This window comes from Aquarana catesbeiana, linkage group LG06 (assembly GCF_042186555.1).
Source record: "Aquarana catesbeiana isolate 2022-GZ linkage group LG06, ASM4218655v1, whole genome shotgun sequence".
Lineage (NCBI taxonomy): Eukaryota > Metazoa > Chordata > Amphibia > Anura > Ranidae > Aquarana > Aquarana catesbeiana.
Window position 1 is genome coordinate 113,119,161 of NC_133329.1, and position 26,167 is coordinate 113,145,327.

At 40.5% G+C, this 26,167-nt stretch overlaps 1 protein-coding gene across 1 annotated transcript in view; it reads left to right on the forward strand.

The window, feature by feature from the left end:
- The window catches only part of LOC141148876 (uncharacterized), a 356,689-nt gene extending 330,810 nt beyond the window's left edge, over positions 1 to 25,879 (forward strand). Inside the window, exon 2 of the mRNA XM_073636701.1 lies at positions 25,105 to 25,879. Coding sequence (XP_073492802.1) covers positions 25,105 to 25,741 — 637 coding nt within the window. The 3' untranslated portion in view covers positions 25,742 to 25,879. The remainder of the gene's footprint in view (positions 1 to 25,104) is intronic.
- Positions 25,880 to 26,167: the final 288 nt, after the last annotated feature.

Consider the following 26,167-nt stretch of genomic DNA (forward strand, 5'->3'; position numbering starts at 1 on the left):
TGGCCTTGGCAGAAAGGGGGTATACGTGCCCAGTAAGCAAGTGATTAAAGAAGACTATATTCTACTGGTTGTTCCTCCTTTGCTTGCTGTGTTTTTTTCACCAGCTTTTACAGTATGTCCTGTAGTGACATACAAACTAGTGAGAGAAACTACAAGAGCAATGGGAGAGCTTTAAAGCAGCAGCTTTTCCAGAAATAAGTTTCTGGAAAGGCAGGTATGTTGTACATATAAGTGACCCTGTGCTGTCAGAATCAATTTAAAGTAAACCCAAAAAAACAAAATGTAATCTGTTGCAGTTTACCCCACTTCAGATATGGTGGTTGCATTGTATTCTTTTTTTTAGCTTATTTTTATTATTTTTTATTTTCACCTAGTGATCCTGCCAGCATCACATTTCCTTTCTCAGGGTGGCAACACTCACTCACTGCACTTTATTAATGGAGGAGCAGTTTTTGTCACTTTAGGCTGCGCCACTTTTTTCTTCCTATTTTCATTTATTGTTATAGGATTATTTGTACCCTTTATTCAGCTAGTCTGCTTTGGAAGCTGAACCCCCCCATAAAGATGAATAGAATTCTAAGTAATCCATTATTTTATATCAGTCAGAGCCTGAATTCTCAAATGTAGGTCCAGATTTAGGAGCCTTACTTTTACAATAAATAAATGTATAGGCAATGACTAGCTATGCTACACTATATTACCAAAAGTATTGGGACGCCTGCCTTTACACGCACATAACCTTTAATAGTATCCCGGTCTTAGTTCGTAGGTTTCAATATTGCGTTGGTCCACCTTTTCCAGCTTCAACTCTTCTGGGAAGGCTGTCCACAAGGTTTAGGAGTGTGTCTACGGGAATGTTTGACCATTCTTGAAGAAGTGCATTTGTGAGGTCAGGCACTGATGCGGACTAGAAGGCCTGGCTCGCAGTCTCCGCTCTAATTCATCCCAAAGGTGTTATATCAGGTTGGGGTCAGGCCAGTCAAGTTCCTCCACCCCAAACTCGCTCATCCATGTCTTTATGGTCCAACATCAGTACCTGACCTCACAAATGCGCTTCTGGATGAATGGTCAAACGTTCCCATAGACACACTCCTAAATCTTGTGGACAGCCTTCCCAGAAGAGTTGAAGCTGTTATAGCTGCAAAGAGTGGGCCAACTCAATATTGAACCCTATGGACTGGGATGCCATTAAAGTTCACGTGTCTGTAAAGGCAGGCGTCCCAATACTTTTGGTAATACAGTGTATTTGCAATATAGGCCATCTGGATTACTTGTTGGGACAGGCTCTCTTTAAGGCATTAGCCACACAATAATCGGCACAGATTGGAAAGCTTTGTAATTATATTAACACAAACCTAAATCTGTATAAAGTATCTGAACACATTTATTTTTGCACCAGAGGAGCTCATTCTGTCACCCAACACGCGGTGCCCTGATGTCGAGTCTGTTTTAGCAGGATAATCAACTCAAGGGCAGCAAAATCTTATCAAATTAACAAGTGCTCTGGCCACACACCGCTAAACGACAGCTGTGATCCCCGAAATAAACAAAATAATCTGGATTTAAATAATCTGCCAGGGCCTTTGGCAATAAAACAGTCCTCACATGCCACAAATGGACCCATTACATTGTACTTGTTGAAAGCACCTAACGCTGAACAATTGTTCAAACACATTCTTTCAAGAAGGATTGAGGTGAAGCTTGGCACAGCAAGACACAGCCTGAAGGGGATGTGTCTGCATTCTGCCAGAGTCAATCCAAAATATTACTGAGCTTTTATTTTTTTATCTTCTGATGAATGAATAATAGAGCAACATCAACAGGACCACACTGAAGAAATGCATTGCTTTTATGTTATTCAAATCAGTTTAAATCCACAAAGAGGAGATTTTACTTTACAAATACCCTAATCATGAATTGTTTTGTTGCGAGTCATATCTATAACATTTACAGTTGTAATTAAAAGAAACTATTTTGTGTTTTAGCACAAATTTACTTTTTTAACTTACATTTTTATTATTTGCATATAACATCTATTCCATGAATACGAGGTCTCTTTAGCCAATAAGCACAACAGTTTGACCATCAAGGCTTCACTGCAGACATGTGCATTGCATTAGTATTTTATCCTGGCTTTCGCATTTCGGAGCAGCTTTCCCTATGACTTTGGTGGAGCCCCGAAACGCGTAACTACGCCCCCCTGAAGGAGAGATGTCATCATCTCATCCCAGCGAAGATTGGCGAGCCAGCCAAGGACATTCAGAAGCTGCCGCTCTACCACGTTGCACGTGGTTTAGCTTCCCCAGCCACCGCTCCTGTCTGTTTCTGCCTAGCCGCTTCCTGGCAGAAATCTGCATTTCAGAAGAGTGTCAAGCAAGCCAGGGACACCCAGATGCATCAGCACACCACGCCGCTGGCTTCTCCACTCTCGAGCGCTTCTCTCTCACCACCCAGCAGCTTCCCGGCCGATCTCTGCACAGCACCAGCTGCTTGCCTGCCAATCTCTGCTAGAGATGTCAAGACCTCCACAGATGACAAGCCAAAATTTCCTTCATCAGATGTGAGTGCAATATTTATTAATCACTACCAAATAGCTGTCCAATACTTTACACTTAGATAGAGGCGCCCCCTGCTTTTTTCTGCATTTCGGGGGAGTGCCCTCTTCATCGGGGCCTCGTATTCATGGAACTGTTGTGATTTGCGTGTTTTAAAAGTACTTTTATACTATTGTACATACAGTATATTAAATAAAAATTTTAGTTTTATTGAAGATAATACACTACGTCTGTTCATTTCACAGTGTACCTAAGGATAGTGGTGGATAACGTGCTGATCCAACTCTATGTTCAGCTGCGAGAAAGAGACTTTTTCAGTGAACTTCGAGTGGCATCGATTATATTATCCATATTCTTTCCCACTTGAACACTGGCAGTTGATGTTTGATACATGACTATTGCAGGTCTTGGTAAATGGTCTCACCTGTGCTCATCTGTATTACTATTATTATTATTATTATTATTATTATACAGAATTTATATAGTGCTTACTGTTTGCACAGAACTTTATTTTTTACAATACAAAACAATTCATATAATTCAATAAAAGAGGGTTGAGAGGGCTCTGCTCATCAGACCTTACACCTAATAGGGAAGGGCAAGTAATATAAGAGTTAATAACCATGGGAGGATGAGCTGATGGAGAAAGTAAAAGTTCAGTTTTAAGGTGGAGATGAGAGAATTAAAGTGGATGTAAACCCCATTCATGAGATTTGACCTAGGCACATATATCTGTGTTGGGGAGGTAACTTAGAGACAGATAAGCAGAGAGCTTGTCTATTCACAGCACAGCTCTGCAAGTTTCTTCATTCCTCTGCCTATGTGGAGGGGGGGTGCCTATTCTCCAATCAGCTCTCACACAGTGTAAGCCCAGACCAGGCCCACTGCTGAAACAGAAAGAAAGATTTGTAAAATGATGTGCGCTTTCTAAAGAGTCTAGAAAGCTGAAGACAGCAGATATACATGTAAACCTTACGTAGGGAGATTTGTTTCAACTCTGTGTATCATCTGAGGCTGTTCACTTCACTGGGTATATGTGAGGGTTTACATCCACTTTAGGTTTTCATTGATCATCTAAAGGTGGAAAAAGAAGGAGATAGCCAGATTGAGGTAGGGAGTTCCACAGTATGGGAGAGGCTCTGGAGAAATACTTGAGGGGAGCATGGAAAAGGGTAAAGAAGAGAAAGAGATCAGGCAATCATGGAAGGAGTAGAGAATTTGGGTGGTAATTTAAGATGAGGTTGGTGATGTTGCTTAGGGCAAAGTTGTGGAAGGCTTTGTATGTTGGTGAAATTTAGAATTTTGTTTGCTGGGTGAGTGGAAGTCAGTGGAGAGATTGACAGAGAGGGGTAGCAGACACTAAATGGTTGGTAAGGTGAATAAGTCTGGCAACAGCATTCATGATAGATTATGGGGAATAGCCTGAGTAGAGGTAGGCCAATGATAAAGTATGTCAAGGTTGTGAATGGCAAACATGAGTTTATGTAAACACAAAAATGAAGAATTATTATAAAATTAGTCTTGTGCCTTATAAACGTATTTAGTACATACGTTTCCTGCCTATTTTTACATCTATGTGTCTGTTGCCACGTTATGTAATCCTGTCCAGTCAGTGTATGCCCTCTGCCTGAATGACAGTGGTTTTGGCAGGAAGCAGCCCTATCAGCCAATGAGGGTTATGTAATAAATCAGCAGAGCTAGCGGCCACATGATTGCCACAGAAAATTTTAAATCTGTTAGGTGGTATTGTTTTTTTAACATAAATAGAAGGAATATTAGTAAATGCATATGACTTAAAGCTGGCCATACAGAACTTGAATTTGACAAAACAAAGTTGCTGGTTTGAAAAGTCAGCCAAAAAAAGACTGCAGGCACTGTTCTAGTATTCTGACAGTCATGGGTGCCACCTGTCAGATTATATTAGCTGGCATTGGGAGATTCGTCCACGCACACTGTTTAGCGTAGATATGAGAATCTACAGATCTCTCTTAATTAGCCTCCTGGGCTGAGAAATCCTTATGTGTATGGACAGGTTTACATCTGCTTTAATGAATTGCTTAGATGAGAATATATTTTGTAATAGTCTGTTGTGTTCAAGTTTAGACTAGGCTGTCCACTGCATCTCTACAAGTCAGTGAGTTCTGGCTAGTTTTCAGTAAGTGGTGTTGGCAATTCTACCAAATGGCATAGGTGAGTATAGGCATCAAAGTGTCCCTAGCTGTGCCTAGAAGAAGGTGGTAAATTGGGTTGGGAATTTTTTTTTTTTTATATGACAGGTTTACTTTAAAGTGAATCTGTGCCCAGACTTTCACACTAAAGTTTTATATATTCTGAAGAAAGCACTTTAAAATAAGCCCACAATAATCTTTGTAATTATAGGAATTGTGGAGAAATTATTTTTCAAAATTCAAAACTTATTGGAATCTTAGCTTTTTCGATGAAAGCAGAATTGTGCAGCCTTCTAATGTAAACACACAACACGTAAGTTATTGTAAGCTATTTGAACCCAAATTAAACCTGACTTTAGAGTCGATTTTTGAAGATCTTTGAAAATGAATTATTTCAAAATACAAGCAGCTAGAGAGGCTAGTGGCTGCTTCCAAAGCTCTAATAATGTTTGCTAAGAATATGTAAATAGTTTAATGCCCATACATAGTCTACGCTAGTGTTTCTCAACTTTTTATTTCAGTCAAGGAACCCTTTAAAATTATGGACAGTCTCGAGGCACTCCATTCTAAAATTTAAAAAACTATTCTAATAGTTTTACATAATGTGGTAGCATCATAGAACACCCAACATTAGAGAACAAATACACTTTTGCACAATGGTGCCGACTAGTATTCCGACTAGTATTTCGCCTCTCCCTCAGTTTCTCTTCATCACTCAGTTCAGTGATCCCAGTGTTGACGGAGAGGGGCAGAGGAGGGTCAAACAAGGATGCTGTGCAGGCGAACACCCTTCTTATCAACACTGATGACATCATTGGTTGTTAGGATGCGGGTGGTTGGAATGGTGCACAATAAAAACCTGTGGGTTTGTGTAACCAAAAAGGCAGACTTGATCCACCTGCTGGCTTGTATACATTGTTGGGCAATTGTTAGGCATTTTACCAAGCACTCCTGAAGAAACCTCATGACACCCTGGTTGAAAAAGGCTGGTCTAGGCACAGGTGACTTTAAACTTAGGATAAAAAGGCACCAAGTCCACCAAATCTCTTATCACAAAGAAGTTAATACAAAATTTAGCAAACATTTATTTTGTACCATTAACCAGAATGATTTACCTGGAAGTGGGGGGCTTGCCAGCATTTGTACAGTTCACTATTTTATTATAATATATTAGGGACAGTTATTAAGTTTTATTTTCTGTAACAATTTGTCTATTTTGCTGATTTTTACAAATCCCTGGTGGAGAAGGTCTTTGTCCACTTCTCTTCCTGCGCTCATCTCCCCCCCCTTCCCCTGCCATATTTCTGTTCTTCAATTCGCAGGCTCAACCTGTGTCTGCTCACATCCGTCCCCGTGCAATGATTGACAGCAGTGACTGCAGGTCTTTGATTATTTCACATGCCTTTAAAAACCATGCTTGAGACAAGCTGTCAGCTGCCGTCATCCCCCTTCCCCCCTCCCTCGTTAGGCCCTGCGATATAAACCAGCATTTATATCACCAACGCTTCCCCTCCATGTCCAATCCAGTGGAACATCCTTCGGGGAAATCTATTCTTTCATTATATTTCCACTCTAAATGTGATTGACAAAAAGGATTTTTCAGTGGCGGAACACAGTTATTTTAACGCACCTCCCGTTCTCTCTTTCTAATTGTTTTCATTTCTCTGCTATTTATAATCTGTCTAATCCTTCTTCTTGTCAGTTATAGGGCCTGGAATTATCCAAGCAATGCCATTTAGCTTTCATAGAGTTTTTAGAATAATCACACTCACTTCTGCTGTCACATTTGATACTCATATTTTTGCATTAATCAGAACATGCTGCTCCTTCTCGCCCCGCTCTGTTTATCTCCCTCCTTCTATCCATGTAACACAATGAATTTTCCTTTTTCAATCCACTTTCCCCTGCCTTATCCCTACTCCCTCTCCTCCCTATCTATTCATTTCTTTCTCTCTAACATTTTCTCTATCCTCTAACCTCTATCCTTCATTTCCCACTCTTCTCTATATCAACCCTCTTTGCTTTCTCTTTAATCCTCCCTATCTGCCTTGCTCTATACACTCTTCTCTCCTTCTAGCCTCTTTCTCTATTCACTTCTAGGTCTACGCTCATATAACTCTACCATCTTTCTATACATCTGCTCTCTTCTCTGTTTGTTTTCTTTCTCATTATAGCTGCCTTCAATGTATTCTTCTCTTTGTCTCTGCATGATTTATTTATTACTACTTGAATACTTACTTTTATACTATTTGCTATTCTCTTTACATTTGTACAATCTCTCTGTTTGTACTTCCTTCTGTTACTCGTCTCTTCTTTCCATTTTCTTCCCCTTTTATTCTCTTTCTCTCTATCTCTCCTTCTCAGATAGACAGTCTCTCTACTTTCCCAACAACTCTCCTGTCAATGCTCTTTTTTCTGTATCGCTTCTCTTTCCTTATTAGATATCATATATTTTCTTTGTTAATTCTTTGTTAATTCTCCTTCATTATTGTCTATGCTCTTTTTCATATATGCTTTGTTTTCTACTCTTTTTATCCATTTACCTTTCTACTATCCTTTCTTTACTCAGTTTCCATTACATACACTCTCATTCTCTCTTTCCCTATCTTTTCTATCTACTTCCTTTTCTATCTATTCTCCTTTCTTTATTAGCCCCCCTCATTTTTCTATTAACTTTACTCTCTATCCACTCTCCTTTCTTTGTTCACTTTACTCTTTTTCAACTCTCCTTTTCTCTAACTATCTGCTTTCTTACCTATTCAATTTCCTCTCTATCTACTCTCTTACCTACCTGTTTAGTCCTCTCTCTATTTTACTTTGTTAATTCACATTCCTTATTAGTTACTTTCCCTTTTCTATCAACTTTCTTCTTCCTTTAGGGCTCCCATACATGGATTGCATTTTGGCCGATTCCTGTTATTTTGCCAAATTTGTGCTACAGGTGACCTTATTGACACCTCCTGGAGTACCAAACTTTGATTAAAAAATCAAAGGAAAATTTGTTTCTGGGTGGAAAATTGTCGGCTGAATAGTATCTGGATTTGATCTGATACAATCACTGTTCAGGTATTCAGACTGTTGCTGGTGCTGGCTGTCTGAATACTATATCCAGTGGGCTTAAACCTATGCATTTATGGCTAGCCTTAATCTCACACTCTATATTTTCTTTCTCTTTCGGCTTCCTTCCTCATGAATTCTCCCACGCTTACTCTTTTCTTCTCCATCAACTTTCCTATTCTTCTCTTCTTTGTTCTTCTCTATCAACATTCCTCCTTATCTATTCTCCTACTCTCTTCTATCTATCTTTTCTTGTCTATCTATCATCTTTCTTTATGTTCATGTTTAATTAGTATGTAGCACCGTGGTCCTGCAAGATACAAAATTTCTTTCTACCGTATGTCCTCACGTGTAGTAGAATGACAATAAAGCTTGACTTGACTTTCTTCTTCCATTACTCTCCTACTCTCTATTTTATCTTCTTTCTCTGTCAACTTTCTTTATACATGTCATGGTTACATAACATGTATAAATGTAGCTTACATAAGCTCAATGACTGGAAAAACTGGGACTTCACTGATGGCTGGGACACCTCCATGTAATATCACATATCAGGTCACCACTCCTGCTTGTCCTAGATTCTCTAAAAAAAAGTGCTAAAATTGCAAATTTTACTCACAATGCCACCTATATATTACATTTGATATTGCAGTGTGGCTATAGTTGCCAGCTGTTCTCTGTAGAAACTGTTGTATCTGACTAAATTGACTCCAGTCTGCCAAATTAGGTAGGCAAAAGTTAACAAGAATCCTCTGAGAGCTAAGACTGTTGATGGGATCCCTTTATATTCCTATTCCTATTCCTATATTCCTATACAGAGAGTTAAGCAATGCATGGATTTTTTTCTTTTTGCTTGAAGATTTCTTCTATAAGTGTTGCAGCAAGCCATAACAACTAGCAAGAACACATCTTTCAATAAAATAGAGTTAACGTCTAAAAGAAACAATATTGCTTATTGGCTGTCATAGGTATTGTCATACCATTGACATGTCAAAAAAAAAAAAAGTCAAAATGTGTCACTTACCCGTAACAGTAGACCTACACTTAATATGGCTTTACAATATCCAGGGATAATGACATTCAATAAATCAGTTTATAATATAACGCGACTAATATTTTGATAATGCAGCATCATAGTACAGAGAAAAATAAGTTTTGATATCACATGACCCCTTGTGCAATACTTACTCACCTTTTCATTAGACAATTGTGCCTGGAAGGCACAAAATATACAAGACAGATGACTTTTGGGCATTAGCAATAAAAGACGCAGGCTGAAAATGTATTTACAGATATCTGCTTAACAGCAATGTTGCCCAGGTCCATCAATCACAGTGACTTGAAAGTTTTGGTTTAATGCTGTTATTTTCCACGATGCCCAATGCTAAAGGGACTGGAAATGATGCTTCTGAAACCACTGCAAGGGCTGTTGCCAAACCTCATTCATCATCCATACACAGTCCTGTCCTGCCTTATCCCATGGCCAGAGATACACTGAGTCCATTCCCAGTCATCCTCTATCTAATAGGCAGCTCATTGGATATAACAAACAAATACTGCTCAAGTGGCTGTTCCTGAACGCTAGCCTTGCACATCCCATCTGTGTTCTGTCTGTCAGACTCAGCCTATTAAGCAAAGTGCAGAGAAGACAGCAAATGAACAAAGAGGATTCTGCTAAAGCAAGCAGAGCCACGCAGTTTCGGTAAAATGACTCTCTGCCAGTGTCAAAGATTACATTGCATATGGTGTGGTGGAAGGTGCTTGTTTTTTTTTTAATCAGAGTTGAGTAAACAGGTTGTCATCTCGAAGCTGTATCAAATATCTGGTCGTCTGTTGCTGAAGGTACTTACGTGGTAGTGAATGTTGCAGGGATTTATTTTTGTAAGCCACATTGAAATTAAAGGGCAATGCCAGCTGAACAGCTATATACACAACTGAAAGATATAAGAATGGTTTTACCTATCAAAAGACTTGTCAATTCACATCTTTGGTCTTCAGATCTACCCATCGCCTGATGTGCTCTATTGTTATATTACATAGTAATGTAAGTTTTCAGAGGCTGCAGATTTACAGGCTTTGTGCCACTGCCCCACCTCCTTCCTGCATTTTGGACCAATAGAGAATATAACCATCTAATGCTCTCTCCTTCTTGTAAGCTTATCTACAGTAGGAATCAGACTCATAATTTTAGGTTATGGAGAGGCCACTTCCACTACAAATGCGATTTCAGCATGTAGGAATATAAACATGAAAATAAAGAGTGTTTATATGTATTTGCTTAGAGTTCTATTTTAAAGTGGACCTTTCATAAACAACTGAAAAATGAATACAAATCTGTACGAATCTATACGAATACAAATCTTTACGAATACAAATCTGATATTATGGTGTTTTTTTCACTAAATGAATATGGCTTTTCACTTTGCAAGGGAATTTTCCCTTAGTGAATCAAGCAAAGCTCTGCTGACTTCCATCATCCAATCATGTGCAAGTAAAAATGCATTTTTAAATTTTCCCTGCGCGTGATTGAGTATTCTTTGCTAAGTAAATTTTGACCACCATTCGCTATGTTGTACCCTGCCAGGCTGAGTTACTGATAGGGGCCAAACCCACTTCTTTGAATCCTCTTTTGACCCGGCCTCCTGTTTGGATCACAATGAGTAAAGCCTGCAAAACCATTGTGCTGTTGTGGATGAGGGTTGACATATCCTGCTATACTTCACGCTGAGTGGAATGATTTTGCCCTTTTTTGGATACTTACTTTTTAATTTCTCTATATCCGGAGGGCCATTTCCTAGCCCTAAAAATGTAAGCTAGGCCTACAAAGTTTTCTGCTACATATTGTTTACGAGGGACTGCCACCTCCCTAACACCAAGTCCTTTTGTTTGACTCAGTTTGTCACGTTGACGCAACCAGTTTTGGTGACCTTTGTTCGGTCTGCCGGGTTCTGGGTTCTTTGAACCAAATTTTCACCATATTCACTAAGTTCTAGTGAAAATTCCCTTCGTAAGTGAAAATTCTCCTGCAAAGTGACCAAAACCAAGACTAATCAAGTGAAAGGCTAGCTATCCAGGCTAGCTTGTTATTATTGTATTTACGATTGGACAGAAAACAGCATTGTGTGTAATTTGGGAATTTTAAAAGGAAATTAAGCATGTCCTTCACAATAATGAGCTTTTGTGTGTAATGGGCACAAACAAGCCATGACAAACAAGCCATGACAAACAAGCCATGACATACAATGCAAGCATTGGTTCGACACTTGCTTTAAGTAGAGGAGCTAGACTTATAGCCACCACTAGTGCAGGTGCAGTTGTAGCCCACAATAGTAAAAAAAAAACAAAGTATCATGGAGATTTTCTGATTTTCTGCTTGTTTTATCCCAATAGGGTTCACCCTAATCTTACAGCTTCAGAAGGAAAGCTGTGATTGTAAACTACAAGTGATCATTCATGCATGCTGTTGTGCTTGAAGGTTTATAAAAACACAGTAAGAATATACCTTAGCTGAAGCAGTCACTCCGTCATTAACATTCACAAATAAAAGTATATAGAGGAAAAATGTAAATGTGGATCATTGACCAAAATATGGAGTCTACCTCCCTATGGTTACCTTTTATAGAATAGGCAGCATCAAATATTGACCTTAAAGTTTAAATTAAAGTGGAACTTTAGGGCAAAATTGAAAATGGACATGCAGGTAGGAATTTGAATGCAGAAGAAACTTGCTTTGTCTCTTCTGCATTAAAGTTACTCCCCTGCCTGTCTGCCCTTGTACAGTGAGCTGCAGACAGGCAGCTCGCTGTACAAATTTGGCAATGCAGAATCTGACTGATCTCCCGCGTATGTGCGGGAGTGTCATCATCCCTGCCCGGCCAATGAAAGTGGCCAGCAATTGAGACCCGGAAGTTGACTGCCCAAATATGTCAGTGGCTGGGCTTGAAGCTCAAGGACACGTCAATGCTGGAGCTGAGGAGAGTAAAGTTCTGCTTTAAGGCAAACCTTTTTTGTTAGAATTGGATACAATGGTGAGGGGTTAGGGAGATCCACTCTCTATAATTGCCCTGATCATCAATGTCACCAAGAATAAAAGTGAGGGTAAATCCAAATTTTGGCATGCCAACAGAACAGAAATAGGGGAAAATCTTATGATAGGGACGCCTGTTCATCAAAACAAGTTTCTAAGGGAGAACATCCCTCACATTGGACAGTTATCCAGTAAGTCTGCAAAACAAGAAGTGGAGTTAAATCGTTCTGAGACACAAACAATTACTTTAATATTTCTAGCAGTACAGTTTCCAGTGGGCAGCTTTCTTTCAAACCTTTATTCAAGCTGGTATGGATTCAAAAAAATCCAGCTCAAGTACATGTGACTGATCAATGTCTGTTTGTGATTGTCAGACAGTATGGATCAATCAGTTCAGAAGAGAGCTGCCTACCGGAAGGCTAGAGGTGGGAAGCTTATAAAAACATTATAAGAGGCCATAAATGATTGGATTAGTGAAAGTGGGATCACAGAGAGGGCAATTCATAAATCATTACTTTACTAGTAATGGGGAGGAAGGGTTGGAGTATCAATAGTTAGCATCTGCTGCAAAATATACAGTAGGTGCTGGCATAGAGTGGGCACCATTACTAACCATTACTACTGGTATCTATCTATCTATCTATCTATCTATCTATCTATCTATCTATCTATCTATCTATCTATCTATCTATCTATCTATCTATCTATCTACTCATGACAAGTATACTTAAATTCTTCAGTTAAAAAATTAATAATTATTTTAAATAAATTGATAACTATCAGACCTAGAAAGACTACCTCAATCACAATAGGTAAACAAAAACTGGTAAATTCCACCTAACTTTATCATTGATAGAAGTGTTTTTGAATACAATCATAATAATAATAATCGGGGGTGTGGTGTGTTGATCTACATGGTAGTTGTAGTTTATACCCATCGATGGAAATGATGACACGTAGTCACATGCATGGGCATCTGCAGAACTTTTTTCGTGGGGGGGCATCATTTTAAGGTCACCCATTCTCTGCCCCTTTTCAACAATGTCATGAAGGGGAGGGACTTAGTCATTATCACATAAAGCGCAGGCCAGGCAAGGGCCCCCCATATAGATCCCCCCTTTAGAGCAGGCCAGGGCAGGCCCCCCATAGAATAGATCCCCTTTACTTAGTCTTTTTACTCTTACCTTTTTTTCACCACTCTGCATTACATGGTGGGCACAGCACATCACACAGTGGGCACATTACATTACACAGTGGGCACGCCAACCACATTACATATGGGTACACCACACCACATGACATGGTGGGCACAGCACATTACACAGAGGGCACACTACTCTGCATAGCATAGTCGGCACTGTACAGCACAGCAGATGACATGGTGGGCACAGCACAGTACACAGAGGACACACTACTCCGCATTACATAATAGGCACTGTACAGCACAGCAGATGACATGGTGGGCACAGCACATTATATGGTGGGCATAGCACATTACACGAACGGCACACCACTCCGCATTGCATCATGGGCACTGTACAGCACAGCAGATGACATGGTGGGCACAGCACATTACACAGAGGGCACACTACTCCGCATTACATGGTGGGCACTGTACAGCACAGCAGATTACATAGTGGGCACAGCACATTACACAGAGGGCACACTACTCCGTATTACATGGTGGGCACTTTACAGCACAGCAGATGACATGGTGGGCACAGCACATGATATGGTGGGCACAACACATTATGCGGAGGCACACCACTCCACATTACATGGTGAGCACCGCACATTACACGGTGGGCACTGTACAATACAGCACATTACACTGTGGGCACACCACACCACATGTGGGCACAGTACATCATATGGTGGGCACAGTTACAGTACATGACATGGTGGACACAGTACATCACATGGTGGGCACAGTTACAGTACATCATATGGTGGGCACTGCACTGCACATGGTGAGCACAATACATTATGTGGTGTTTACTGCACTGCACATGATGATCACTGCACTGCACATGGTGGGCACAATTCATCACATGGTAGTCACTGCACATGGTGAGCACAATACATCACATGGTGTTTACTGCACTGCACATGGTGGTCACTGCACTGCACATGGTGGGCACAATACATCACATGGTGGTCTCTGCACTGCACATGGTGGGCACAATACATCACATGGTGGTCACTGCACTGCACATGGTGGGCACAATACATCACATGGTGGTCTCTGCACTGCACATGGTGGGCACAATATATCACATGGGGGTCACTGCACTGCACATGGTGGTCACTGCACTGCACGTGACATGGGGGAATCAGCAGTCTGCCCCCAAGTACAATCATTTCACCCCCAAAGGTCAGTTTCTGCACAATCCCTCATGTTTACTGACCTCATTTTAACGGCATTGTAGATCTTCTTCCTCCCGGGCTCCTGCAGAATGACATCAGCGCCCCTCCCCCACACAGCTGCCTGAAGCTCCCAGAAACTGAGAGGATCTGTGTGTGCAGATTTCGTGTTAGGAGCCAGGCAGCGCTGACAGCTTCGGCGCCCCTCCTCTGCCTCAGCTTGCGGTAACAGGGTGCAGTGCACCCGCTTCCGGGGGGGTCACTCGACCCCCCTTGCGGACGCTCATGGTCACTCCGCATTACATGGTGGGCACAGCAGATTACACGGTGGACACATTACAATACACAGTGGGCACACCACACCACATTACATATGGGTACACCACACGACATGGTGGGCACAGCACATTACACAGAGGGCACACTACTCTGCATTACATGGTTGGCACTGTACAGTACAGCAGATGACATGGTGGGCATGTCATCTGCTGACATCTACAGAAAAGCACATACAAATGCATGTGAAAATGATTGAAGTTTTGCAAGTCAAAAAAAGGCATTACTGTAATTATATTGGTGTGAAAAAGCCCTAAATGGGACACATTTAAGAATTTTTCACACCAATATATATACAGTAATGCCTTTTTGTGACTTGGTTTTACAAGGTCAGGATAACATATGAAAACAAGTACCAGGATTTCCCAAGGCACATGAAATTTATGTTTCTCTTGCAAATACAAGAAAGAAGTGAGTATCCATTTCAATTTCACATACAGCTCTATAGATTCACTAGCAATAAAGGTATGCACCATTTTTTCATGTTTATGGATAGTGGTAGAGGAACATTCTATAAGATAGATTAATTTCTGGTGCAGATGTACTTAAGAAGTAAAAGAAATGTAGAAAGCATATTTCTGTGTTAATATGAATTCAGCAAGCTGTCTTAATTTATGTTACACACAAGCATGCTACAGAGCCGTTCACACTTGTCTGTTTTAGCACATGATATGAATTTCAGGCAGAAATCTAAATAATTGTTACTTGGTTAGTTCACATCTATGTGCTGTTTTTATTTTTAGATGATATGTAAAACTTTTAGTTGTGTAAAATATCCCATCTTTTATTAGGAGTTACTTAGAGCTGATACTAATATATGATCAGCGAAGTTTAATGAACTGCGGCATTCTCAGGATAACAAAATTATTTATTGTGTGTGCTGTTCTCAGAAAGGAATATACATTTCTATATTAAAAAGAACATCATGCAAACCATCGGTTGCAGGTTATATATCATAACAAAGTAGAATTGGTTAAATGTTATCAGTAAACTCCTGAATGAACACAGTACACATTACATGGACACTAGCATATCTAAAGCCGACACTTTAAAAAAAAAAATTTGCATAGAGTAGGAAAAGGTAACATGCGAAAGTTTTTTTTTATCTGTGTTCCATTGAGGAGTTCCTCCTTGCTTACTTCCTGTCCTGTAGCTACAACAGCATAGTTGCCAACATTGTAAAAAAAATTTTAGGGACACTTTTTTGGCTGTAGGCGGAGTCTTATTATAATTAGGGTGCATTTGTAGGCGTGGCACAGGGGGAAAGTAAAAATGTGCGCCGTGGCCAAAAATGGGTGTGGTCTATGTGGACTAGTGGGCGTGTCTTAAATGGGCATGGCTCAAAGGGGGTGTGGTTAGAGTCTGAGATGAATGAGGGATGGAGAGGGAAAGGGGGGGAGAGGGATGGGGGGACAGCAGCCCCAGATCAATGGAAATATGTGTATTCTAGAAAGTTTAACAATCAGCAGATAAAGATACTCCAAACACCTGGTGTTAGCACTTCAATCATCCCGGTACCATGGTTGTTATGGTGTCAGGATGATTGAAGTGCATTATTTCTATTATTACATTGTAATATAAAATGAAATCATTCAACTCACCATAATGCCGAATCAGTGGGATCCCTGAGCATGTCACCTGCCACTTCGCCTGCCACCAGCCGTCCGTCCTTGCATCAGGTGCCCCCAGCGGAGCCCCCCTTACATCAGATGTCCACAGCGGAGCCCCCCCTTACATCAGATGTCCCCAGCGGAGCCCCCCTTACATCAGATGTCCCCAGCGGATCCCCCCTTACATCAGGTGTCCCCAGCAGAGCCCTCCCTTACATCAGGTGTCCCCTGCGGAGCCCCCCCTTACATCAGATGTCCCCAGCGGAGCCCCCCTTACATCAGGTGTCCCCAGCAGAGCCCCTCCTTACATCAGGTGTCCCCAGCTGTGCCCTCTTACATCAGATGTCCCCAGCAGAGCCCCCCTTTACATCAGGTGTCCCCAGTGGAGCCCCCCTTACATCAGGTGTCCGCAGCAGAGCCCTCCCTTACATCAGGTGTCCCCTGCGGAGCCCCCCCTTACATCAGATGTCCCCAGCGGAGCCCCCCTTACATCAGGTGTCCCCAGCAGAGCCCCTCCTTACATCAGGTGTCCCCAGCTGTGCCCTCTTACATCAGATGTCCCCAGCGGAGCCCCCCTTTACATCAGGTGTCCCCAGCGGAGCCCCCGTTTACATCATATGTCCCCAGCGGAGCCCCCCCTTACATCAGATGTCCCCAGCAGAGTCCCCCCTTACATCAGATGTCCCCAGCGGTGCCCCCCTTACATCAGGTGTCCCCAGCGGAGCCCCCTTACCTCAGATGTCCCCAGCGGAGCCCCCCTTACATCAGATGTCCCCAGTGGTGCCCCCCCTTACATCAGATGCCCCCAGCGGAGCCCCCTTACATCAGATGTCCCCAGCGGTGCCTCCCTTACATCAGATGTCCCCAGCAGAGCCCCCCTTACATCAGATGTCCCCAGCGGTGCCCCCCTTACATCAGGTGTCCCCAGCGGTGCCCCCCCTTACATCAGATGTCCCCAGCGGAGCCCCCCTTACATCAGGTGTCCCCAGCGGAGCCCCCTTACATCAGGTGTCCCCAGCGGAGCCCCCCTTACATCAGATGTCCCCAGCGGAGCCCCCTCTTATATTAGGTGTCACCAGCGGAGCCCCCCTTACATCAGATGTCCCCAGCGGTGCCCCCCCTTACCTCAGGTGTCCTAGTAGGTCTCCGCAGCCATTGCAGAACAGAGGGGGTATACAAAATAGTGTCTCCCTCTGCCGGCCGCATAGTTACAATAGAACCCCCGCCCCTTTCCATAACAGACTGGCAGCGGGGTGGGGGGGTAGGTGGGGTGAGGCGGGGTGGAGGGTGGTCGGCGACATAGGAGCTCCGTCTAGCCCCCCAGCCGTGTTCCTGGTCTTCTTAAAAATAGTGGCGGCATTCGGCGTGGCAAAAAATCCTGAAAAAACGGATTTCTCTGGACATTTCCCGGGAAACAATAAAATCAGGAAAAGAGTCTAATTCCTGGGAATGTCCCAGGAAATCCAGGACAGTTGGTAAGTATGCAACAGGTGAGGATGGAAATATCTCAAAAGTGGGGAAAATCCCTTCTTAGAAAATACTCACACGAACAAATGTCCTCTCTGGTGGGTATACAAAATTTTGGATTTTCCATCTCTTTTAGCCTCAGACGTGATGGTCACCATGAGAAATTAAGAGAGTGAATCTACCCAGTGGGTACACAGGCAACAATAACCCCCAACTCTAAAGCGTCCCTACTCTCTCCAGAACTAAAAAAGTTTTGGCTTTAGGTACATTTTAAAGTAAAACTCTTATGAGAGAAATACTAAGGCTATTTTTGCTGACTTTCTTGTATTGCTAGTTGCCTGGCTGTTAACCTGAGCTTTAATAATTTCTGAATCACTAATATAACAAGTATGCAAATCAGAACGATTGGAGAAATATCCAAGGTCCTTATCTTCGTGCTTATTTTGAGTCCATTTAATGTGAAAAAAACAAGTGGGTCAGCCTGATGGGCAAGCTAATAGCATTTGGAAGAAAAAAGTCAACGGTGGGAACCTTTGTGTTTTTCTCAGGGCTACTTTAAAATTGAACTCCAGACAAACATCTAACTACACAGATGAAATACATAAGTGCGAGTTGTTTTATCTGAAAAAGGATTTGTATTCCAGTCTATTCCCTCAGGCCCCTAGCCTGCTGATTAGACAGTGACAGAGTAACCTAGGACTGATGAGGACATCCCTCTGCACTCTCCACCTGTTCGTTCTTCTTCTTGAACCTCCCTCTCCTAGTCTTCATGGTGCTGCATAGAAGATCAAATGAGGATGAAACTAATCACTACACTAGCTGCATTAAAAAAACATGATTTATTACTACACAGTTGCATTAATATATGTCTTTATTGAGTGCCTGGAGACCAGGGCTGTATTTAATGTTAGGTACAGTAGGACTGTACGCATAGACTGTGGTGACAGAGGAAGTGGCTTTTCCATGTATAATTATTTCATTACCTGATTTATATATCACCAGTAAATATCTCTAATAAGCTCATTTAAAAATTATGACAATATTCTAAGCCAGGTTAGGATCTGTGTAAATGTGTTTTGCACCCATATGCCTGCCCAACACTACTTACATTGATTGCATAGAACAGTGTTAATGGACCCTAAGGGGTTCATTTTTTAAGAAAAATGGGAAGCAATGGTCGCTCTACATCTAGTTACTCCCATTTTAAGCCAATTAAGACCTCGACTAGGCAAACGTGAATGGAAAAGCGCGCTAATACCGGCGAATATACCTTTGTAAATGTCAAATTGGCATATCCACAAATTTGCAAGCGGCAATTGCAAATGAGTTTACTATATGGAAATGCAGCCATGATCATGTGTGTACATGTATATGAATAAAACATTCTTATATGGGATGTGCTCTACCTCATGTGCCCCTATTTATTTATATTACAATTAGTATTCCTGGTTTGTTTTCTTCTTTTGCTAACAAATGCAGTTATGAATGATTATTACAGAGTAATTTCTGCTATTCTGTAAGGTTACATGTATTGAACATTTACAGTAACATATCTATTATATGTTAATTTTTTTCATGTTAATTTTGTTTTTTATGAGACTAGAAAGCAGTAATTTTTTTATGTTCATTCTTTAATCGTACTACACTGTTATCTCAGTGCACAATGGCTTAGTGGTTTGCACCGATGTCTAAAAAGCACTCTGGTTATGAGTTTGAATACCAGCCCACCTAAGGTAGCTGTGGTAAATTTTAAGTGAATAAAAAAAAATGTAAACTAACACCCTGCACGTTTACTAGTCTGTTATTTTTTTAATTCCAAACAACAATATTTTTGAAAAATTACATTCCATTGCATGGATTTGAGGAATTAAAATTATGGAAACAACCAAGCTGATGCAGCATTGGCATTCACCTATTTTCAGCATATGAGGCTGATTACAATGTAAGCTTTAAGTAGATGATACCATCTTTGGGATTTGAACCCATCCTCTGAGTCCTAGGTAGGAGCACAGACCACTATGCTACTGAGCTGAACAGCAGCAATACGTTTACTAGTGTTTGATTCTTTTAATTCCTTACAATAATGTTTTTGAAAAAGGACATACCATTTGCATTTGCATTTAAAGCATTAATATTATTGAAATAACCATGCAGATGTGGCAGTGTCTAATAGGCGTTTGCCTATTTTCAGCATACAATGTTGAAAATTTAAGCAGGTGATATCATGCTTGGTATTTGAACCCATGGTCGGAGCAGCAAACCACTAAGCCACTGAGCTAAGCACAACTCTACATAGAATATACAGTAGTACCATGATTAACAAATGAACATTGCTCATTGTCATAAGCAATATACACTAGATTGTCCTAAGTATTGGGATGCCTGCCTCTACACACACATGAACTGTAATGGCATCCCAGTCTTAGTCTGTAGGGGTCAATATTGTGTTAGCCCACCCTTTGCAGCTATAACAACTTCAACTCTTCTGGGATGGCTGTCCACAAGGTTTAGGAGTGTGTCTATAGGAATGTTTGACCAGTCTTCCCAAAGCACTTTTTTGAGGTCAGGCACTGATGTTGGATGAGAAGGCCTGTCTCGTGGTCTCTGCTCTAATTGCTTACCAAAGGTGTTCTATTGGGTTGAGTTCAGGACTTTGTGCAGGCCAGTCAAGTTCCTCCACCCCCAACTCGCTCATCCATATCTTTATAGACCTTGCTTTGTGCACTGGTCCAAATCATTTGGTGGAGGGAGATTATGGTGTGGGGTTGTTTTTCAGGGGTTGGGCTTGGCCTCTTAGTTCCAGTGAAGGGAACTCTTAAGACGTCAGCATACCAAGCCTTTTTTACACAATTTCATGCTGCCAACATTGTGGGAACAGTTTGGGGATGGCCCCTTCCTGTTCCAACATGACTGCGCACCAGTGTACAAAGCAAGGTCTGTAAAGACATGGATGAACAAGCTTGGGGTGGAGAAACTTGACTGGCCTGCATAGAGTCCTGACCTCAACCTGATAGAACACATTTGGGATGAATTTGAGTGGAGACCTGCGAGACATCCCTTCTCATCCAACATCAGTGCCTGACCTCACAAATGCGCTTCTGGAAGAATGGTCAAACATTCCCATAGACACACTCCTAAACCTTGTGGACAACCATCCCAGAAGAGTTGAAGTTGTTCTAGCTGCAAAAGGTGGGCCAACTCAAATTTGAACCCTACAGACTGAGACTGGGATGCCATTAAAGTTTGCATGCATGTAAAGGCAGGTGTCACAATACTTTTGGCAAGATTTGCAATGGTGGTGGAACTCTCCTGCACAAAAATGCTACATTTAAATCAAATTTGTGGAAGGACATACGTCAGGAGTTATATTTAACAACATAGGGAGAACAGACAACTTCTCTACAAGAAGTGGCATATTTGAGATTTGAGCCAATGACCCCAGTGCTGCTAAGCAGAAATGCTAACCCATTAGCCACTGTGCTGCCACATGCATGGAGCCTCCATCTCTGTGGTGTCAAACAGTCCTAAGTTCCAGGGGTGCAATAAGTTAATCAAAGCAGATGTACTCTGGAAGGCTGGAGAACCATTAACCACTTCAGCCCCGGAAGATTTGGCTTCTCAATGACCAGGCCATTTTTTGCGATACGGCACTGTGTCGCTTTAACTGACAATTGAGCAGTCATGCGACACTGTACCCATACAAAAATGGCATTCTTTTTTTCCACAAATAGAGCTTTCTTTTGGTGCTATTTGATTGCCTCTACATTTTTCATTTTTTGCGCTATAAACAAAAGAATAGCGACAATTTTGAAAAAAATCACAATATCTTTTACTTTTTGCTATAATAAATATCCCACATATTTCATCAAAAAAACAAATTTTTTCCTCAGTTTAGGCCGATATGTATTCTTCTACATATTTATGGTAAAAAAAATCACAATAAGCGTCTATTGATCGGTTTGTGCAAAAGTTATAGCATCTACAAACTAGGAGATAGATTTATGGCATTTTTATTATTATTATTTTTTTTTACTACTAATGCCGGAAATCTGCGATTTTTATCATGATTGCAATATTGTGGCAGACAAATTGGACACTTTTGACACATTTTTCGGACCATTGACAATTATACAGCGATCAGTGCTATAAAAATGCACTGATTACTGTATAAATGTCACTGGCACAGAAGGGGTTAACACTAGGGGGCAATCAAGGGGTTAGCTGTGTTTCCTAGGTATATTCTAACTGTAGGGGGGATGGGACTGTCTAAGAAGAGAGAGAGATCAGTGTTAATACATAGTATGAACACACAATCTGTCTCTACTCCCCTGAAAGAACACTCAGATCCCGGGTTCTCGCTCTGTCACGAGCGATCGCGGGAGCCCGGTGGTCATTGCGCCCGCCGGGCACTCGCATCGGCTTCCTAGTGGCCAAAAGGCGAAGCGACGTATAGTAATGTCGTTTTGCCCAGCTGTGCCATTCTGCCGCAGTAAAACTGCGGTGGCTGGTCGGCAAGCGGTTAAACAAACTGTTTCTGTGATATGCCATCTGTTTTGAAGGCTGGGTATGGCTGATTACTGTCAGCAAGCTGCTATAGAACAATCTCTAGTTTTGGGGATTTTTGCTTGGTGAGAGGCTGCAATTGGTGCTGGTGGGGAATTCTTAAGGCTGATTATTTTCCTTGCCCGTGGTAAACATATGGCACAATCTGCAATGGTGGTGGAACCCTCCCACACATAAATACTGCATTTCTTTGGCCATATACCTATAGGTGGTGGAATGACATCAGTCAGGAGTTATGTTTTTTGATTTATTCTGTGATATTTGGTGGTTCTTGGTTTGTGAGTGTAGAATATTGATGTTAAAGCATGAAAACATTACACATTACTAGCATTCTTTAAAAAAAAAAAAAAAAATATGAAGAAGAAGCAACATAAAAAGGACCATTTATTTTAGAGAAATAAACAGTTCATCTTGCAATTAAAATGTATGTTTTTGTGTAAGTAACAATTGTACAATTATAATCAAAGGTTGAAACTTGCATTTGGCTATATAACGCATATTTTCACATTCACGAACGCATGTTTGTCATTTGCGAATTTGCGAATTTACTATAACGCTCAGTGAAAAATGAATGGGAATTAAATTGTGACTATTTTGGATGTCTGAGCATGCGCACTTGTGCTGGTACATAGTTGTAAAAAAAGGGGGAATTTATTTCTTCTCAGACTTTCGCTCATATTTCTGTTTTTTACATTCATTTTTTTAAGCAGTTTAAAAGCAGATTATTCTCAAACAATATACCACATATTTAAGAACCATTTAGGCGATCATATCATGCTCTAAACATTATTTCCATGTGCAATTCCCGTGCTTCTATCACAACTACTTTTTTTTAGATGGTCTCTGTTGTCTGTGACCTATATTGAATTCAGTTTTGTGACTACTTTTTCCCGAGAGCTATAGTGAATTCCATTTTCATGTAAATGTGCCAGGTTTTAGCCATTTTCAACCATTCATTTGCGCATTTGCGCTATAGTAAATAAACCCCTAAATGTCTTATATAGCCATATATTAATGAATGAGATGACTGCATATAAGAATAAGACCTATAGGGTGCAAATGGAGGGTATGCAGCTGACCACTGGAATTAGCATGACAGAAGATCACAAAACAAGGATTAGGGTATATATAACTGGGTCATAGGAACTTAAAAATATGATAGATTGACTAAACACTATTGCTTTTCACCCTGGTCAAAGTCCAGCTCTAAAATACATTTTTACATGTTATTGGGCCACCGGTATGTATGGATAATGTACAGTACCTAGTCACAATTACTAAAACATCCAGAAATATTACAGTAGAATTTTTCTTTTCACTCAACAATTCTCAGACTTGAGAGCTGTCAGTCATTCAGTCATCCCTGCAGAACAAATGTACAAAAATTGCAGACAATTGTAGGGCTAGTATGATCTCATACAGATATATCATAGGATGACACAAGAAGAGGTGAAACATAAATGATGTTTGGGTCATTCATTCTCTACAACCTGCCTTTGAGACCATTCTATTCAGGGAGAACATTAAATAAAGTACTCATGCAATGTTCTTGCTCTGGAAATTGCATGATTCTTTACAAGCACATACATAAAAATGCTTTTAGACTGACCATTATCACACCTGTAAAACTATTACAAGTTTGATATTAAACATTGGTCATTTGCAAGGTTCTCCTGGGTCTTTAATGCCTTGATCTATTTGGGTTCTCTTGCCATCCCGTAAACAGTATGTCTGGCTACTCTTGAATTTATGAAAGTTCAGCTGGTGACTGTCGGGAGCTTATATATTACCAACGAGTGATGGGACAGTTTTACAGGTCTCTTGATCCCCATCAAGTGAAGTCACATTTTTGCTGGGATATGTGCAGAATTACGCGTAAAACAATTTAAAGCACTCAGGGTTCGCCATGGTGTAATATTCGTTTTTAAAACCATATGGACTGTATCATGCTAGGTTACAAATAAAATGACTCTTCTCATTTGCGGTCACAAAAGTGAACAATTGAGAAAGATTGAAGTCAACTACTGCTCTATTGGAAATAGACAATTACACCCAAGTGTGAACATGTGTTCTTTTTTGCCCTTCTTATCAGCATTTGTCATCTCTACTCAAAAGGTAAAAGCTTCCAAAGCTGTAACAGCTGATAGTGGCCAATGATTCACATTATGGATTTTTTTTGTTATAATCTGCTTTAAGAGAACATGTCATTATTAAAATATCTTATCCAGCAATCAGTATGGTGCAAGTTATGAAATGTTCTGATATACTTTAGCTGATAAATTTGCCTTTTTTTAAGAGGTACTTCTTTATGTAGAAACAGATGGCCTCTCAGCTGCATGTCTGGCATATGGCATCCATATTAGGACATTTGCTATGTATCTCTGTTCTGCATCAGCATTTCTTTTAACTTTCCTTATCTGTTCTACTAAAAACGCCATATCCCTTATACATCATTTAACAGACGGATTATCTTGTCCATTGTTCCCAAATGAACTGCCCATACTCTCATATGAGATTCTGGGCAAACATTTCTATGAAGAGGTAGCTTGGAAAGATAAAGCTTTAAAGATGAAATTGGATCTGAGAATTTATTATACTGTGAAAGTGTCCTAAAATAAAGCTTTTTCAGTACTGTGTGCAGTCTGGTTTTCATGTTATCATGGTAGCACTGAGAGTTTAGTTAGTAAGACAGTTAGCTATAAGTTCATCTGGTATTCTAGCAGCAAAGCGTATGCGATTAAGTTGGACAGATAAAATACCATTGGTGTTTTCCTTCACTTCTCCTTCTGGAACTTGTTTTATCTCTTTTTCAACATCTTGGGACATAAAATATAAGTCTCCCAGATCCCAACCTCCTAGCTGTATCATTGACTGGAAGAATGACAAATAAGAACTGAAATATTGTGAATGTGTATTTTTTATTGTTAATATATATTTATGTGTGTTTTTTTATATAGAGATCTGATGCCAAGAACAATAGAAGGGCAGATTACAATGGAGAAGACACCAAGTTATTTTGTCACCAATGAAGCTCCACAGCGGATCCATTCAATGGCCAAAGACACTAAACTTATTGTGGTGGTCAGGAATCCAGTTACTCGTGCCATATCTGATTATACCCAGACTCTTTCCAAGAAACCGGAAATTCCAACATTTGAGGTCCTTGCCTTCAAAAACAGAACCCTGGGATTGATTGATGCTTCTTGGAGTGCACTGCGGATAGGCATCTATGCTTTGCATCTAGAAAGCTGGATGCAATACTTTCCCCTTTCCCAGATACTTTTCGTCAGTGGAGAGCGTCTCATCACCAACCCAGCAGAAGAGCTGGCCAAAGTCCAAGACTTCTTGGGTCTACAACGGATTATCACAGATAAACATTTTTATTTTAATAAAACCAAAGGCTTCCCATGCCTGAAGAAGCCAGAAGATACAGGAGCTCCCAGGTGCTTGGGAAAATCCAAGGGTCGGACTCATCCCAAAATTGACCCCGATGTCATCCAGCGCTTGAGGAAATTTTACAAACCTTTCAATGCTATGTTCTACCAAATGACAGGACAGGACTTTCAGTGGGAAAAAGAAGAACTAGAAGGTTAAAATGGACACATGGGATTATTACAAATGAAAAAAATTAGAGGGGAAATTAAAGACTTGTCAGTGTACAGAAAATATTTACCATTTTGCCAAAAAAAAAAAAAAAAATTGTAAAAAAAAAAGTTCTAATTTCTATAACGGCACAGTGCATTCTTTGGAATGGTGATACAGGTAAATCACTCATACCCCACACATTTTTAATGTAAAAAAATAAAAATAATTTCCTTATTTAAAAAAAAATGTTTCTTGCCCATTATAGGAGAAAGGCTTATTTTTTGCAAAGAAATCAAAATGTCAATATTATTATTAATATATTGAAAAATAAAATTTTATTCAAATAAAAATAACACAAAGGCAAACAAGAAATAAATTAAATGTATGTGATTTACCTGTGGGGATACAATGAAGCTGAAAACACAATTTTTTTCT